Source organism: Chenopodium quinoa, unplaced genomic scaffold (genome assembly GCF_001683475.1).
Source record: "Chenopodium quinoa cultivar QQ74 unplaced genomic scaffold, ASM168347v1, whole genome shotgun sequence".
Classification (NCBI taxonomy): Eukaryota; Viridiplantae; Streptophyta; class Magnoliopsida; order Caryophyllales; family Amaranthaceae; genus Chenopodium; species Chenopodium quinoa.
The window spans coordinates 2,117,722-2,133,332 of NW_018744290.1; the positions used below are offsets into that span (position 1 = coordinate 2,117,722).

At 34.7% G+C, this 15,611-nt stretch overlaps 2 protein-coding genes across 6 annotated transcripts; both read right to left on the reverse strand.

The window, feature by feature from the left end:
• Positions 1-654: 654 nt before the first annotated feature.
• LOC110695231 (110 kDa U5 small nuclear ribonucleoprotein component CLO-like) lies at positions 655-13,633 on the reverse strand. Of its 5 annotated transcripts, none has more exons than XM_021872468.1 (11): positions 13,410-13,633; positions 12,347-12,685; positions 6,233-6,443; positions 6,057-6,125; positions 4,780-5,940; positions 4,606-4,698; positions 4,475-4,518; positions 4,299-4,384; positions 3,996-4,185; positions 1,425-3,912; positions 655-1,280 (listed from the first exon to the last, which is right to left on the reverse strand). In XM_021872468.1, the coding sequence occupies exons 2-8, from the start codon at positions 12,670-12,672 to the stop codon at positions 4,366-4,368; spliced, it is 1,923 nt and encodes a 640-aa protein (XP_021728160.1). In that variant the 5' UTR covers positions 12,673-12,685; positions 13,410-13,633; the 3' UTR covers positions 655-1,280; positions 1,425-3,912; positions 3,996-4,185; positions 4,299-4,365. The 5 variants fall into 5 exon arrangements, with proteins under 5 accessions (XP_021728160.1, XP_021728159.1, XP_021728158.1 ...); XM_021872467.1 differs by having other exon boundaries at positions 1,392-3,912; XM_021872466.1 differs by having other exon boundaries at positions 655-3,912; positions 13,465-13,633.
• On the reverse strand, positions 3,547-4,330 carry LOC110695333 (109 kDa U5 small nuclear ribonucleoprotein component GFL-like). Its single transcript, XM_021872587.1, has 4 exons — positions 4,299-4,330; positions 3,996-4,185; positions 3,802-3,912; positions 3,547-3,699 (listed from the first exon to the last, which is right to left on the reverse strand). Exons 1-4 carry the CDS (start codon positions 4,328-4,330, stop codon positions 3,547-3,549), a joined length of 486 nt encoding a protein of 161 aa, XP_021728279.1.
• Positions 13,634-15,611: the final 1,978 nt, after the last annotated feature.

A 15,611-nucleotide genomic window follows, 5' to 3' on the forward strand; every position in this document is an offset into this window, starting at 1 on the left:
TACGTAGTATATGTTGAATGTAATTGTGATCCATGAGTTAAACAACATAAATAGTTTCATAGATTGATTTGCCATGGTCTTTGGTATACAAAGATGCTCTATTGCTCTCCATTATAGGGGCACTTCCACCAATGAGGCAATGACTGATCACCAATTCAAGTACATGATTACGTCTAAATAGGAGATAAGAATCATCCACGTTACTGATTTAGGCCCTGTTTGGTGGTAGCGATTGAGGTAACGGTTAGCGTTTTGACTAGTCAAAACAAAACTAGAAAAAATTTGAGAGCGTCTGGCAAGGTAGCGTAAATAGGTAGCGTTTGGCAAGCTACTCGACCACTAAAAGCTACCCGCTACCGCTACTTTTGCCAAACAGCACCTTAAATATGTATAAAATAATACTTCATCCGTCCCTTACAAATAAATACGTATATTACCACATTCATAATTGGAAAATTTGCGAGGAAGGTTCTTTTCAGTGGTCGACCTTGTAAGGAAGGTCCTTTTATGAAAAAAGTGGCACTAAAGGTCCTTTTATAGAGATTGGATTGTGAGGAGGGTCCTTTGACCAAACTCCGGCGTTGACCAACATTTTCCGGCCAAAAAAAATCACGTGCTGTGCATGTGACCACTTAAATGAGCTTTTTTTTTTTTTTTTTTTCTTTTCTTTCCTCTTCATCTTCTTCCTCCCTTTCAATTCCACACCTCCATGAATGGCATTTCCGACCAGACCTCCGCCCACCACACCTCCACCTCAGGCAATAAGGAACCCCATCCCCCCAGCCACCACCCTAAAAAAAACCACCGTATTCAATTCTCCTAATTTTGGACAATCCCAAGATAATTGCTTTTTTTCCCTTTTTCATCTCTTATATAACATGGGTGATGCCTTCTTCTTCATTCTTTTCTATGCCTTATCCACCGTAACCAAAAGCTCCATTGATGATATTAGCAACAACAAAAAAAGTATTTATTTTTTTTCAATCCCAAACTCCATTGATGATAAGATTCTAATGAACTAATTAAACAACTATAATTAAAATCTGATCCATTGAACAAATCAAACCATTACAAAAAGATTAATTGTGATATACACAATTTAGCATCAACATCATTCTAAAAGATTTGATCACCATCACAATAAATTCAAAGACTTGTTTAAACTCAATCATAATAAATACATTATAACTAATGAAAAGAAACGAATACAACATCACTATCTTCAATAAACGACTTTCCATCAACAATGGCGATCAAATCTTCCATGGTGGTTACAAGGCCTACCATGGAAACCAAGAACAAAATAACGTCAGTTTAATAGAGAAAAGAAACAATATGTATTCCTATAAGATACTTAACTGCTACAAGGTATTAAATAAGTGAGAAATTACATGTATATTATACATAATGTGTATAGGAAATACATGTATATTGAGGAAGGGGTTTGGAGCAGTGGCTTCAACTCCACCTTTGATTCTTGAGGTCAGAGGTTCGAATCCTCATATTCCCCCCTCTCCCATTGTAAATATGTACCTGCCCTTGTGGCTCATTTGCAAAAAAAAAAAAAAAAAAAAAAAAAAAAAAGTGTGTAAGAATTAATGAATGAGATTTATTTGACTTTTATTGGCTTCGGTGACTATCACTTAGGATAGCCACCAAAGAATCATCCTACAAAGCCTAATAATTCAATGTCAATGCAAATTTTCACTCTACCATGGCCCTACAATTAGCTGCTTCCAAAGCAAAAACTAATACTTCATAACTCTTATGCTCTACTATAAACCATTCAATGTGCAAAGCCATGAAATGAATGTATTATGGATATTAGTGTTAAATTATATTTTGAGTAGAGAAAGAAAAAGGTAGGAAAAGAAAACAACGACATACTCCACAAAACTGAATAATATTTCCACACCAAAAATAACAAGTACAAGGCAACATCTTATACTAATAGAAAATAACAGTAAAAGCTAAAATTTAGGAAATCATCCCATGATCTCATCATAAGATTGACCAACTACTTAAAAGGTGGAACAACTCTAACAACAAACTGATATGGTGCCACTAACAACAAACTGCCATCCTAATAATATGCAACAAAAGCTTCCACTCCCTAATTTGAAGGAAATAAACCCAACAATTAGAATTCTTTAGACCAAAGTAAAACAAATGCCATTTTAGCCTGTCCTATTTTATAAGCACTCCTTGTGCATATCAGCTATAGACTTAATAATCTCAATTACTTTGTATTCAAGTATTGATATTATACATTGAAGTTGATAGAGGAAAAAAATTAAGCATGGAATATCACCTATATTTTGCAAGTTACCATCCACTAACATACCCTGCAATCTAATTCTAATATGCTGTAGAACAGCCACTATTATCTTTAGTTAGCACCAAAGTGCTCTACAAGTACAAACATCATACCATTAAACAACCGTAATGCTGCTTAAAGGCCCCTCACGCACAACACCACGAATCACCACCAATTCCACCATTGCAGTCCAAACACCACCTATAAATTGCTCCCAACGATATCAATGTACCACAAGTACAACAAGAAACAGCTTGCAACAATCTCCAAACACCCACACATTTACACCTATATAGCTCAACTAAGGAGCTCCATTTCAACCACCAAAGAACCATCATTCACCATTTATACAACCACTATTAAGCCATGATTACAGCCCCAAAGAGTCATTATTATAGCAACCCAAAGTAGCCCACTACAAAAGATTAATCACTTGGACATCTTATTAAACACTTTACATGCAACTAAAAATGGACATTTTTAGTTGAACATACACTCAAACGACACCAAAACTATAAACGCCTTCTAATTTGGATATTAGCTAATGGTTTCATAATATCAGTTATTGAATTTATCACCTCTCTCAGCTATTGAATAATTGATAATCAGTATGAGCTTTTCAATAGTGAGTAGCTAACATGGACATTTCAAATGCTAAAATAGCAAATATCTGCTAATGGAGATCCTCACTAAAACATATAAACAATCAGTGAGGACACTAACATTCTTCCCTTCAATAGACCTATGGTTCATAATAACAATGATCCCCTATCCTTATAATCTCTTTTCAAGAAGGGTGAAACATTAGTAGGGCAGAAACTTGAAGCATGTACTAAGAAAGTGCACTTGCACTTGTGATAATCGTTTATTCCCATCAAAGGAAAAAACAAAAGAAACAGGTGGTGTGCAATCAGTAGAAATGGGTATTCAGGAAGTGGGTGATCTTGATTGTTTGGCTGTATTGGTAACAGAGAAGCCGGAAGAAGAGGAAAGATCATATAATAAAAAGGAAATGAAGAGAATTAAAGAGCAGAACAGAAAGAGAATTTAGATAATAAAGAAAGAGAAACAAGAGACAGATAAGAAAAGTTTATTATCTGAAACATGTGCAACTGAGTTTATGTACAATTGAGATTAATATGCACATTAACCAACGTTCCCACAACTTTAATGGCAAGATCATATCAACCAACGTTCACACAACTGGTTTTTTTTCTCTACAAACAATGTCAGGCTACAAACCATTCTCGTCCAACCACAGACTTTGGATGTGATGGGACTACAGCCCAATGGCTGAACAGACAACATGCTATTGCTTGGTTTTTAGTACCCAGCAGTCGACCATCATCAAAATCAATCAAGCCACGAGCCGGTAAAAAGGCCTAGAATTAGAGTTAGAGTAATCATGATTGCATTAAGAATAAATATGAGCATGCTAATAATAAACAGAAAAAAGAAAAAAACAAGAAAATAAATTAAAAAACCTTCACTAAGCGAACAGCGGTGGTTTGTCGTGCCTCATTAGCAGTTATATAGCCATGCTCACGGGACAAAAACCTCTCAATGTCGGGCAAATAATTTTCAAATGTTTGAATCTACAAGCACAAAATTTTGCCTCCATGAGAAAAAAACAGTCAACACCATGTATAATAGTGCAACAGGATAATTAATTTATTACCTCCACATAAAAAATTGCCTCCATAAGATGAGGTGTTGCATGAAGAAGAGTGGAATGAATGAGATCATAAATCGAGAGGCTGTATGGTGCATCCGACGACTCAGGAGGAAAAGCAGCATCAACAATGCTGAATTTTACTTGTCTGATTGGCTGACCATCGAGTGGACCGTTCTTCAAAGCAGTGTAAAAACTTCACAGAAGAAAATTTAAAAAAAAAAGATAAAAAAAAATTAAAAAAAAATGCAGTAATTCAGAAAAATAATCTTATCAACTTCAGAAGATAATATTTAATTATTTACTTACCTCCTAACAATCTCATCCTTCACAGAATTCATCTTTATCTTATCAACTTCAGCAGGAAGCGTGCAATCTAACAGTATATTAGGATCCTATAAATTAAAAGTTATAGATTAGATAGATGCAAGCTCTAGGTTACAGAATAAAGCACAGAAATATTTGAACTGGGGAAATAAACTAACCCCATGTGGAGATCCTCTGCAATTTCATCTAAGGGTTCTGCAATCTTTAGATTATATCACATTTACAAATTAGATGCAAACAAATCTTCCAATTATTCAAAAAAGAATGCAAGAACTGGCCAAATAAATACCATGGCTATGGTGCACTTGTTCTTAGTTGTAGAAAAACACTTCTCTGAAGATTCAAGCACTGTTTCACGGTACAACACAGCCCAATGCAGAATCTGCCAAAAAAAAAAGGAGAATTGTTAGAACAAAAGAGAGTAATAACTCAGATATTTTACTTAGGAAAACAACCAACAAACCTTTATTTTTACTTTCGAGTAAATTCTTAGTTCTTTTATGATAGAGTCAAGGTATAGCTTCCCTGGGCCTTGAATTTCAATCCCCCCATAATACTTTATTCTCTTAACAGTTGCAAGAGGAAAGGTTTTGCATAGCTGTGTTAGGACAGCCCCAAGTTCAAAGGGGTTAGAAGCTTCAAACACTACCTTCAAAACTGAAGGTGTGTTGAATTGAGGCGGGATGAAAAAATCAAAACCCTTTTCGTCACAAAGAGTTGCACTTTTTTCAATACCATCACTGACTCCCTCAATGACAACCAATGAACCCGGTGAAGCTTCAATTATAGGTACTCTATAGCACGCTTGGTACAACCAAATATTTGTGACCTCGGCCATATCACCCTCATCCTCAAAATCTTCAGTCAATACACAAACAGCCTGTCCTTTTCGGATAACACCACTATAAACTCTACCAAGAGCATAAGAACCGCTGCAATCTGAAGTTGGGTAGAGCTTAGTGATATCAACCATAAGCGGCCCAGCTTTATCACAATTACACATCGACTTTATCAGTGATTTTTTACAGCCTCTATATATACGATTAACCTTCCTTGAGGCAGCTTCTTTGACACTGGGGATGTGATGTACCACCATGTCAGTGAATCCTGTCACTTTACCAAAGACTGAGCTAAATGCTAGCCTCATCAACAGATGACAATCTTCAAAACGTTTGATAGTCAATGTCTCATCAGGAAGTCTTACACCAAATTCAAAGAGTGTTTTCTTCAGATTATCTTGATCATTCTCAAGAACTTGAGTACGCAGCCTATTGAAGGGTTCTAAAATATACTGAACAAAACACCTTTCCCTTCCAACTGCAGGAGGTTCCTTCATAAAAGCTTTCTTGTCTGCATCATAGTAGGAATCCCCCCAAAGATGAGACGCAAACTCCAACGCATCACATTTCAGTCCAAAATTGGCTACATGTTTTTTTGCAAACGAAGATAAGGTAAACGAGATCCCAAACAATGCACTGGAGAAACATATGTTGCCAGTGAGTGGATTTACATGGAGCCCACCCTCTTCAGTAGTAATATGATCATTTATGGATGATATAAGCTGCTCCAAGTGCTTATATGCTTCTTCAGGGGTCATTCTAAACGCACTGAACAAATGATCAACCTTCAATACCATAAGCATTTTCCATTACATAATGTACAGTAAGCGCATTAATAAAGAATTAATGACAAACTAATAGTTAGGTGAGAAATGCAAGGGTTAAAACTTAAAAGACATACCTTATTAATAACAACAACAATTGGAAGATGTTCTTGAATAGCATGAGTGATTGCCTTCCTAGTGCTGACCTAAAACGTCAAAAAAAAAAAAAAAAAAAAAAAAAATAAGTAGGTCCTTTTAAGAATTCTAAAAAATAAATGAATAAATATATATGCGGTGCAGAAAATAAACATACCAAGACGCCTTGAGAGGCATCAACTACCAGAACAGCCCCATCAGTGAGCCTCAAAGAACTTGTCATCTCATCAGAGAAATCTAGATGTCCCGGGACGTCAATTATGTTGATGAGATAAGAATTGCCAGTAAGATCCTCTAGCACCAATGAAATGGGGGTAGATCTTATAGACATTTTTCTGTATTTTTCATCATCTCGAGTATCTGTATATCTAATTAAGACCAAAGAGAATAGCATAGGGTCAAACTGGTGATATTACATTATTACCAGACCCACCACCATCACTCCATAGCTGGGCCTGAAATTTCGGTTTTGTCGATTTTTCGGTTTGTCAATTTCTAAAACCGAAACTAAACCGAAAATCGAAATATTTTTTTTTTCAAAACCAAACTGAACCATATTTTTTATTCAGTTCGGTTCAGTTTTAACCCAATTTTGTTTCACCTTACTCCATACCCAACACCGTACCCACCGCTATCACCTCCATACCTAAGCAATTCAAACACACGTTATATACTGTAAAATAAAATATACTCTGAATAAATTTGGCTTAAATCTTACATATACACATACAACGAGAACAGCATATACTCAAACTAAGTAAGAACCCACGCGGGTGAGAATAATAAGAAAGTATGGATGTAACAAAAAGCATTGCGGAATTTGTTTACATTAAGAAGATATGATGAAAAATAATACCAAGTACCAATTTGGACACGAGAACACAATATTGCGGCATGCAGAGGGCACATATCATATTATTCTTTCTTAACTCTATATCTTGTTTTTCTCTCTACGTCTAAGCTCTCCCTGTTTGCCTCTGCATACATAGTATCAGTTGCGCTCAATTTTAATTGAATTTCTAAAGTTCTATCCTCAAAGTTAGCTGCCAAAGAGCTGGCTTGAGCCAGCCTTGAATCAGCTGTAAATATGATCTCGGCATACAATGCCAACATATTGGTCATGATTTCCAATTCACTCAATCCTCATAGTTTCCTACCTTAGAAACTAAGTCCTCAAAGCAGATAAATAACCTTGATACAACTTAAATCAATCTTAGATTATCATAAGCATAAAGATCACACTAGAATCCTCGACAAAGGTATATTTCATCCTCCATTTGTCTTACATCATCATGCTCCTAGGAAAAAAAAATGAAATTCCTCTAAATTCCTTTCATAACTTTTCCTTTTAGTATCCAACATTAGAAATTAAGTCCTCCAAATAAGTAATGACCATTTTATCATCAAACACACATACAATCACTTGTGCTTAAATATCACAAGAATGTCAATAAAAGGTATAGTTGATCATTGAATTTCCTATAACTAACGCCCTTAAGCAAATATATCTTGAAAGGAAAATCCTCACATTTCTTTTAGCTATGTATAAGAATAATTCCTTATATATCCTACATTAACAACATAATCCAGCATATTTCCTAGAGGTGATCATTGGACGGGTCGGGCCGAAGCTAAAAAGTATGCCCACTTCTCGGGCCGGGCCGAACCAAACTTCGGGGCGGAATTTTTGTGTCCAAACCCGTCCCAAATGATCGAGCCGTGCGGGCTTTTCGGGCCATTTTCGGACCGGGCCTAAAAAATCAAATAAATATGCATAAAAACGCATTCCCAAACCCACCCCAAAAAAAAATCTGGCCAGGCTGGGCCCAACCCGATTTTGGGCCAAAAAATGCTGCCCAAAACCTGGTCGGGCTAATTTTGATCACCTCTAATATTTCCTTATATTCATTTCATTTACAGATCACTAAAAGCCTCTAAATAGTACTCCCTACTTTTACTTTTGTTGTTCCCATATGTAATCAAAGAGGGGATTAAATAAAACAGTAAATAAATTCTAGTAATTGCAATAAATAGTCCATTATTCGAAACAATATTAAATGAAAAGGAGAAAAATATGGTGGACAAAATAATTGATGGATGAAAAGTTTATTTGATGCATTAGAAAATACAATTAAGTGTAATATGTTCTTGAAAACGATATGAAATTCCTTAAAAGATTCCTTTCACAAAGCATGATAACTCTCCATTATAGTTTCAGATTTTAGATATTAATCCCTCACAAACCTTTACACTTTCATCATCATCGCTTACGCTTAGAAATCACGAGAAACCTCTAATTGCCATAAACTTGATAGCCATCGGCAAATAGATCCTCATGTTCCCTTTAGCTAAGCATTTAAATATTCCCATATATTATCCTACCTTAATTTTTAAGTCCACACTCCACAAACATAATACTTCAAGAAAATACTCGTCAAAATCAAAATGCATAAACCTCCATTCAAATTTTAATAGAAACCTCAACAAATACAAATTTCATTATCCAGCTGATTGCTTCAATCAAAAAGTAAATTATTATCATCTTACAGCCACAAATTTCCTCCAAATTCCTATAACTAAGCATAATAAATCTCCAACATATATTCCTAGCGATTAATAATTAGAATGTGTAACTTCATAAAAGCTATCATAGTATCATCAAATTCAAACTATAATCAATTATGAATCAAAATCATTAGAAACTTCTATAAATGTAAAAATTTACCCTGCAATTTGCTTTTATTTAATGCCTACTGTTATATTACTTATATAGCATGAAACTCCACCAAATTCATTAATTAGGCTTTATAATTTCCCCTCGAGATTTCCAAGCTTTAAACTTATATCCTCAAGCAGAATTAATAACACGAAACTACTACCATCAAACTCAAATATAATCAATTTCGCTAAAAAAGCACTAGGAATCTTCACAAAAGGTATATTATCCTTTGATTACTTAGATATGATGTCATTAGGAATGAACACTAAACAAAAATCATTAGTCTAGCACTCTAACTAATACAAAAATCTTCCCAAGTCATTTTGCAAAGCATATTAAATTTCCCTATATTTTACAACCTTTGCAACTACCCCTCAAATAGATTATGTAACCTCAAAATAACTATCATCATACTTCAAAAGACCATCACTTGCATTCGCATATCACTAGAAATCATCACAAATGTATAATTTTCCTTCCGGTATCCTTCAATTTGAGCCCCTCCACTTATGAAACTTAACAACAAATCATTATCATCAACAATTTCGTCGAATTTCTTTAAACTAAGCATAATATTTTTCACAACCTTAGCAATTATGTCCTCAAACAATATTTGTAACCTCGAAACTAATATAAAGATAAATCCAAAATGATACTAACTAAATACACAAAAAAGGTAATATCTTACGCTCCGATTCACTTTGATTTGATGCTCCTATGAAACGATAACAAATTCGATGCCCCTATGAAGCTATAACAAATTCCTTCAAGTTTTTTTAAGAAGCCATAAAACTTTCCCTAATAGTTTACTACCATAAAAACTAAGTCCTCAAAGCAAATAAGTAACCATGATAGTACTATCATCAAACTTAACTTCACATAGAATCACTTCAGCTTAAATTTCAACAGAAGCCTCCACAAAGGTGTTTGGCTTAATTTGATGCGGCTGAGTTCAAACAATGTACAGTTGCCCCCACAAAAAAAAAAAAAAAAAAATCACTAAAGCTTCTCAAACTTTCATTCACTAAGCACAGATATTTCCCTCAATTTTTCCTACTTTAGATATTAGATCCCTTAACAGAATATTTAACCTAGAATCTACTTGTCTCAAACTCAAAAAATTATCACATATGTTTAGAAATCTATAATTTACTTTTAAACTTGGAGGCACGCCGGCAAATAACTTGTATTACCACTGAATCTTATTACCAACAGATGACAAATTTCCCTCCAGGTTTTTAATTTCGACATTATGTGCTCAAATTGAAAAAGTAATCTCAGAAGACAGAACTGCTATCATTACACTCAAAACATAATTACTTGCCCTTAGAAATAACTCTAAACCTCCACAAAAATTATACTTTGATATCCTATAATGAGACGTCACTTCAGCAATGAATTCTAACAAAAAAGCATTATTGTATTCGACCAACAAAAATATGAAATTTACTCCTAATTCCTATAGCAAAGCATAATAATTCTCTTATGTAATACAACTATAGCATAATAATTCTCTTATATAATGCAACCATAGCAATTAACTCTACAAACAAATTAAGTAATCATAAAACAACTATCACTAAACTCAAAAGACAATCACTTTCGTGAACAAACCACTAAAGACCTTGACAAATGTATAAACTTACCTCAAAGTTGCCCCTCTGGAAACTTAAACAATGAATCATTATCGTTAACTACAATAGCTCGAATTCCCCTTAACTAAGCATAATAAGTTTTCTCAATGAGTTCTTACCTTAGAATTAACTAATATAAAAAAAACTCAGATCGTCTCGATCTACTAAATTCCAGTGCCTTTCTGCAATCTAACTTTCTACTATCACGCTCACCACAAGGGAAAAGAAACCCCAATAATCTCCAGCACTCACCACTCACAAGGAAGAGGCTACAAATGCCAGCAATTTGGCACCAAGTGCTGAGCCTTATCCACTTATATCACATAATTCATACATAAATATCTAAACAAACCCACACACATGACACAATATTGGACAAACCCCTGCCCATATAAGAACCTTTCAAATTGTCACTGAAACCATTCCCAAAGATAAAAGACAAATGAAATTGACACTATAAGCACTAGAATACCTGTTGTGATGGAATCCTCAAACCATTTCTCCAAATCTTGTAATCTACTTCTTGAATAGAATACATAACACCAACCTATAATTGCAACCTCAACTAAGACAGACCCAACACAGGACTTTAGGGTAGAACGTTACAAACACGATATAGAATTATTCCCTGGCTTGAACAGAAGCAATAGACCAGATTCCTAATATTAATATTACCATAAAAAATCTCCCTCAAATCAACAACTTTTACAAACGAGCTTATCCCCAGAGCAATGAAATATTAGTGATGCAACTGATAGCCCGGTGAAATCCTCACAAAACACACACGTCAGCCTGTCTGCACGCTCATGCACACAAAACAGAAACGCCTAGGATCCAACTGCTAGCCCAGGTATAATAAGCCTCCGCACAGTGACACAATCAGTCCTAATAACTTGACAAACGAAGCAGTCGGCAACATATTGCACCACATATAAGTATTAAAAATTGCAAACCTGTCCATTTGTCCAGATCCCTCCTCATCAGAAGCATTGAGATATTTACCACGAAGAAATGCCCAAGAGTACAGTGAAAAGGAAAATGAACATATGATTACTAACTACAAAACGTAACATAATCTACCTAAGCCACATCTTTCTGCAAGATCCCATAGCCATCATGGAACCATAACTGGTTTTAAGGAAAGCCACAGCCACAAAATAGATTCTAGCAATAAATCATGCTCACATTACACTGAGATAACAATCTCATGTTCTGTATTAGCATGATAAATACGAAGTAAGAAACTACAGCTCGGATTAAATAGCAAATCCTTAATTCCATGTCAACTGATAATTCTCCCAAAGTCCCAAAAATCTAAACCTTCAAGTGATTGAAACCACAAAACTTCACCAGTCATTATACATTTTATGACACGAAAACAATCCAATAATCTAGAGATCATAGCTACACACAGTTCATATGACACATAAAACTAATGGATCAAAATTTAGATATTGTAACATCATGTGGCCCATGCCCTTCCCTTCAATGCAAATAGGACTATTGATGCATAGCAATGGATTGAAGGTGAACAGTAATGGCAACAAACATCATTCATATTTCCCTCCAGTTCGGTAGAACAAAGTATGTCATGAAACACATTAATGATGCAAGTTTATATATGTCTTAAAGCACAACTATAATCTATAATTAGCTCCATGCTTAGATAACAAGTCAAGTGAAACATCATAAAGAATAGGATCCAATATCTAAGAGCCTTAATGACTGAAGTTAAGAAATTACACCTTTACTTCCTGATAACCTCATAAAAACAACAATAACTTGACCTTAACTGATAACGTCATAAAAACAACAAAAATTTGATCTCAAGCAAAGCTGCAACGTTTTGAAAGTCAAAACCAACAGAATTCATGCTAAAATCAAGCATAACATTAAATTGATGATATTAATTAATTACCTTATAGCTCTTCCCATATCATCAACGCCTGGAATCTTGAGACTCACTTCAATCAGATTATCGACAAAAATTGTTTTTCCATGGGCTGTCTGACCCACAAAGCAGACATTCCTCATCAAATGTGGTTTTGAAATAAAGTTCAGTTCACTCTTCTGCGTATCCACCTTCAGCGACTCACTCGACTTACTTGATTCCGAAGGTCGATAAGTAGTGACCGGGTTACCGAATTTGTCAGTAACCATATTGTCGAATTTGTCAGTAGCCACATTGAGCACATTACCGAATTCGTCAGTAGTCAAATTACCAAACTCATCATATTTCTCCATGGTGTATTAGCTTCTGTAGGATTAAAATGAAGTTGAATTAATTCACAAAAAAAGAAAGAAAAAGAAAATAGTGTTCCTTGAAATGCGTGCAAAATAAATTGTTGCCATCTTTTGCGTTACGGAAGGAGTATATAGTGTTCCATAAGACCCTAATCAATATATATCCTACATATACATCATACACATGAAGAACAAGGACATAACACTGAATAATTTTGGTCTCATCACTGACAAAATCGACACATCTTATCTCAATTCTCTGATCTAGCGAGCACACATGAACACTAAAATGCTCCCTTCAATTCCTTAATAAGTGAGTATTGTTTGAATTCTCAGGCATTTTGATTTTAATTTCAGAATTATGTGAAAATTTGGCAGAAGAAGATTATGTGAGCAAATTGATAGAAAATGAGGATCATAAAGAAATGACAAGAGGTTAATGATGAAGAATTTTGCAGAGTTTAGGCAATCGAAGAAGATGATTCGAAATTAAGAACAAAAAATTGAGGAAATCAACAATTGATCGATGCAAATGCAGAAATTGAGAGAGGAATTAGCAATTGCAGAAATTAGAAGACAATTGAAACAACAATTGAACGAATTGACAGATAATATCGAAGATTAACAGAATGAAATTGAGCAAACAACAAGAATCTAAGATCAATTATCAACAAGATATATAAGAAACTGAATTGAGAGTGAAGTTGTTGCAGAAAAGAAGAAACTGAGATTGATACCTTTGATTCTTTGAAGTTGAACGACAACAAGATGAGAGAAGAGAAGAGGAATTACAGAGAGAGAAAATGCTCATTTGACAGTGTTGAGAAATCCGCCATTAACGTTCTCTTAGAGCTCTGATACCAAGATGAAAGTAGCTTGAGATGTAAGCAGCAAGAAATGTTAGGAAAAAGATGAGTTTAGAGAGAGAAACTTAGAAGAGAGATCTTATTGAATTGTAATAATGAGGAGTTAGTTAGTTACAGAGAGAGAAAGAGCTGAATATTTATACTTACTAATTTGTTACAGCTTAATTGACAGTAAAAGGCTTGTAGCATATTGTTGTAGTAAGAGCAGCATTTGCATTTGACAGTGCTTCATTTCCATTATCAGCTACATTATCTCCAATATATGACAACTATATTATGGTTTTGAATAACCTTATGACAACTCATATTCACACAAAATTAAGGAAACCATTAATACACAAGGATATTATGTACAAAAATATTACTAGTTTATGAGAATGTTATTATTATTATGTGATAATATGTAGAATGTTTAGAAAACTTCCTTTAATAGATATCTATCGCCCTTGATAGAATATGTGTAGGAATTAGGAAACTCGTGTTATTCCTATAATAATAAAAAAAATAAATAAAAAAAAAGGAAACTCATGTTATTCGTATAAAAAAAATTAAAAAATAAGAAAAGAAAACTCGTGTTATACATTAATTATTAGCTTAATTACACGCATATATATTAACAAAAATTGCATAGCCCATTGTGTGCGGGTCGTTTCAAGTATTAATCCCTCAGTCACAAAATTTTTGCAACATTTGTCTTTTGTTGGTCAAAATATAATAACCTTGACCATAGATTCAAATTATTATACTCTCTCCGTTCCCTCAAATATTAGGGTGAAAAATTAGGAATAATGTATTATAATGGTAATGGGGTTAAAAAGTAAAAATAAATTGGAGAGAGGGTGTGTAAATGATAAAGTATATATAATATTCTTGGGCCTCAACCATCGGTTTAAACTTTTGGTTGACATGGTTTGGTAACATGGTATCAGAGTCAGCGTGACGCAGAGGTCACGGGTTCAAATCTTCTCCCCACACCTTTCAAGTAGAATTAATTCGCGCCAGGTTTGAGGGGACCTGTGCTGCATCCACATTTCAATCCCAAATGGTCTTTCACGTGAGGGGGAGTGATAGAGAATATAACATATTCCTAGGCTTCAACCATCGGTTTAAGCTTTTGGTTGACATGGTTTGATAACAGTAAAAAATATTAAAGTAAGGAAAGTGAAAAAAAGGAAGGGAATGTGGGGTTAAAAAGCAAAATTAGATTAGAGAGAGTGTGTCCCTACATAGAATAAAGTAAAATGTCCTAAATTTGGAGGAACGTCCAAATGGGGAAGGCTAAAAAGCAAATTTAGATTGGAGAGAGTGTGTCTCAAAATTGCATAAAGTAGAATGTCCTAAATTTGGAGGAACGTCCAAATGGGGAAATTGTCCTAAATTTGGAGGAACGAAGGGAATATGTGTTAAAACCCTATCAATCGAGATCTTGTTTGATTCGTCATAACGTATAGTTTTTAAATATGTATATTTCATAATTTTTACTTATATAAAATTAATGATATTGATGGTCAAAAGTGTGTGTTGGAGACCGCGAAAAAGCAAATGTAACAAAAATTTTGGGACAGAGGAAGTACTTCATATCAAACCTATAAAATTGAATTCCGTCGGACATCCATTTGGGTGTTAAGTGGACATCTGTAGCTAGGTCTGTTCTCCAACCACAATGGCAAAGCAAAGCATTTTTGGCTTGGAATATGGTCTCTAGTTGTGCCCAGGGATGCAGAATGTTGAGTGGGAATGAACGTTGATTCGTCACTACCCTTTTAAGCGTTTAACGCTAAGCACGAACGACATCCTAACACGAGTTGATTGACCCTCTCCGACAAAGGGAGGGCTCATGCGTGTTAGAGTCGATTGAGGAGTGCTACCTGGTTGATCCTGCCAGTAGTCATATGCTTGTTTCAAAGATTAAGCCATGAATGTGTGAGTATGAACTAATTCAGACCGTGAAACTGCGAATGACTCATTAAATCAGTTATAGTTTGTTTGATGGTACTTGCTACTCGGATAACCGTAGTAATTCTAGAGCTAATACGTGCAACAAACCCCGACTTCTGGAAGGGATGCATTTAT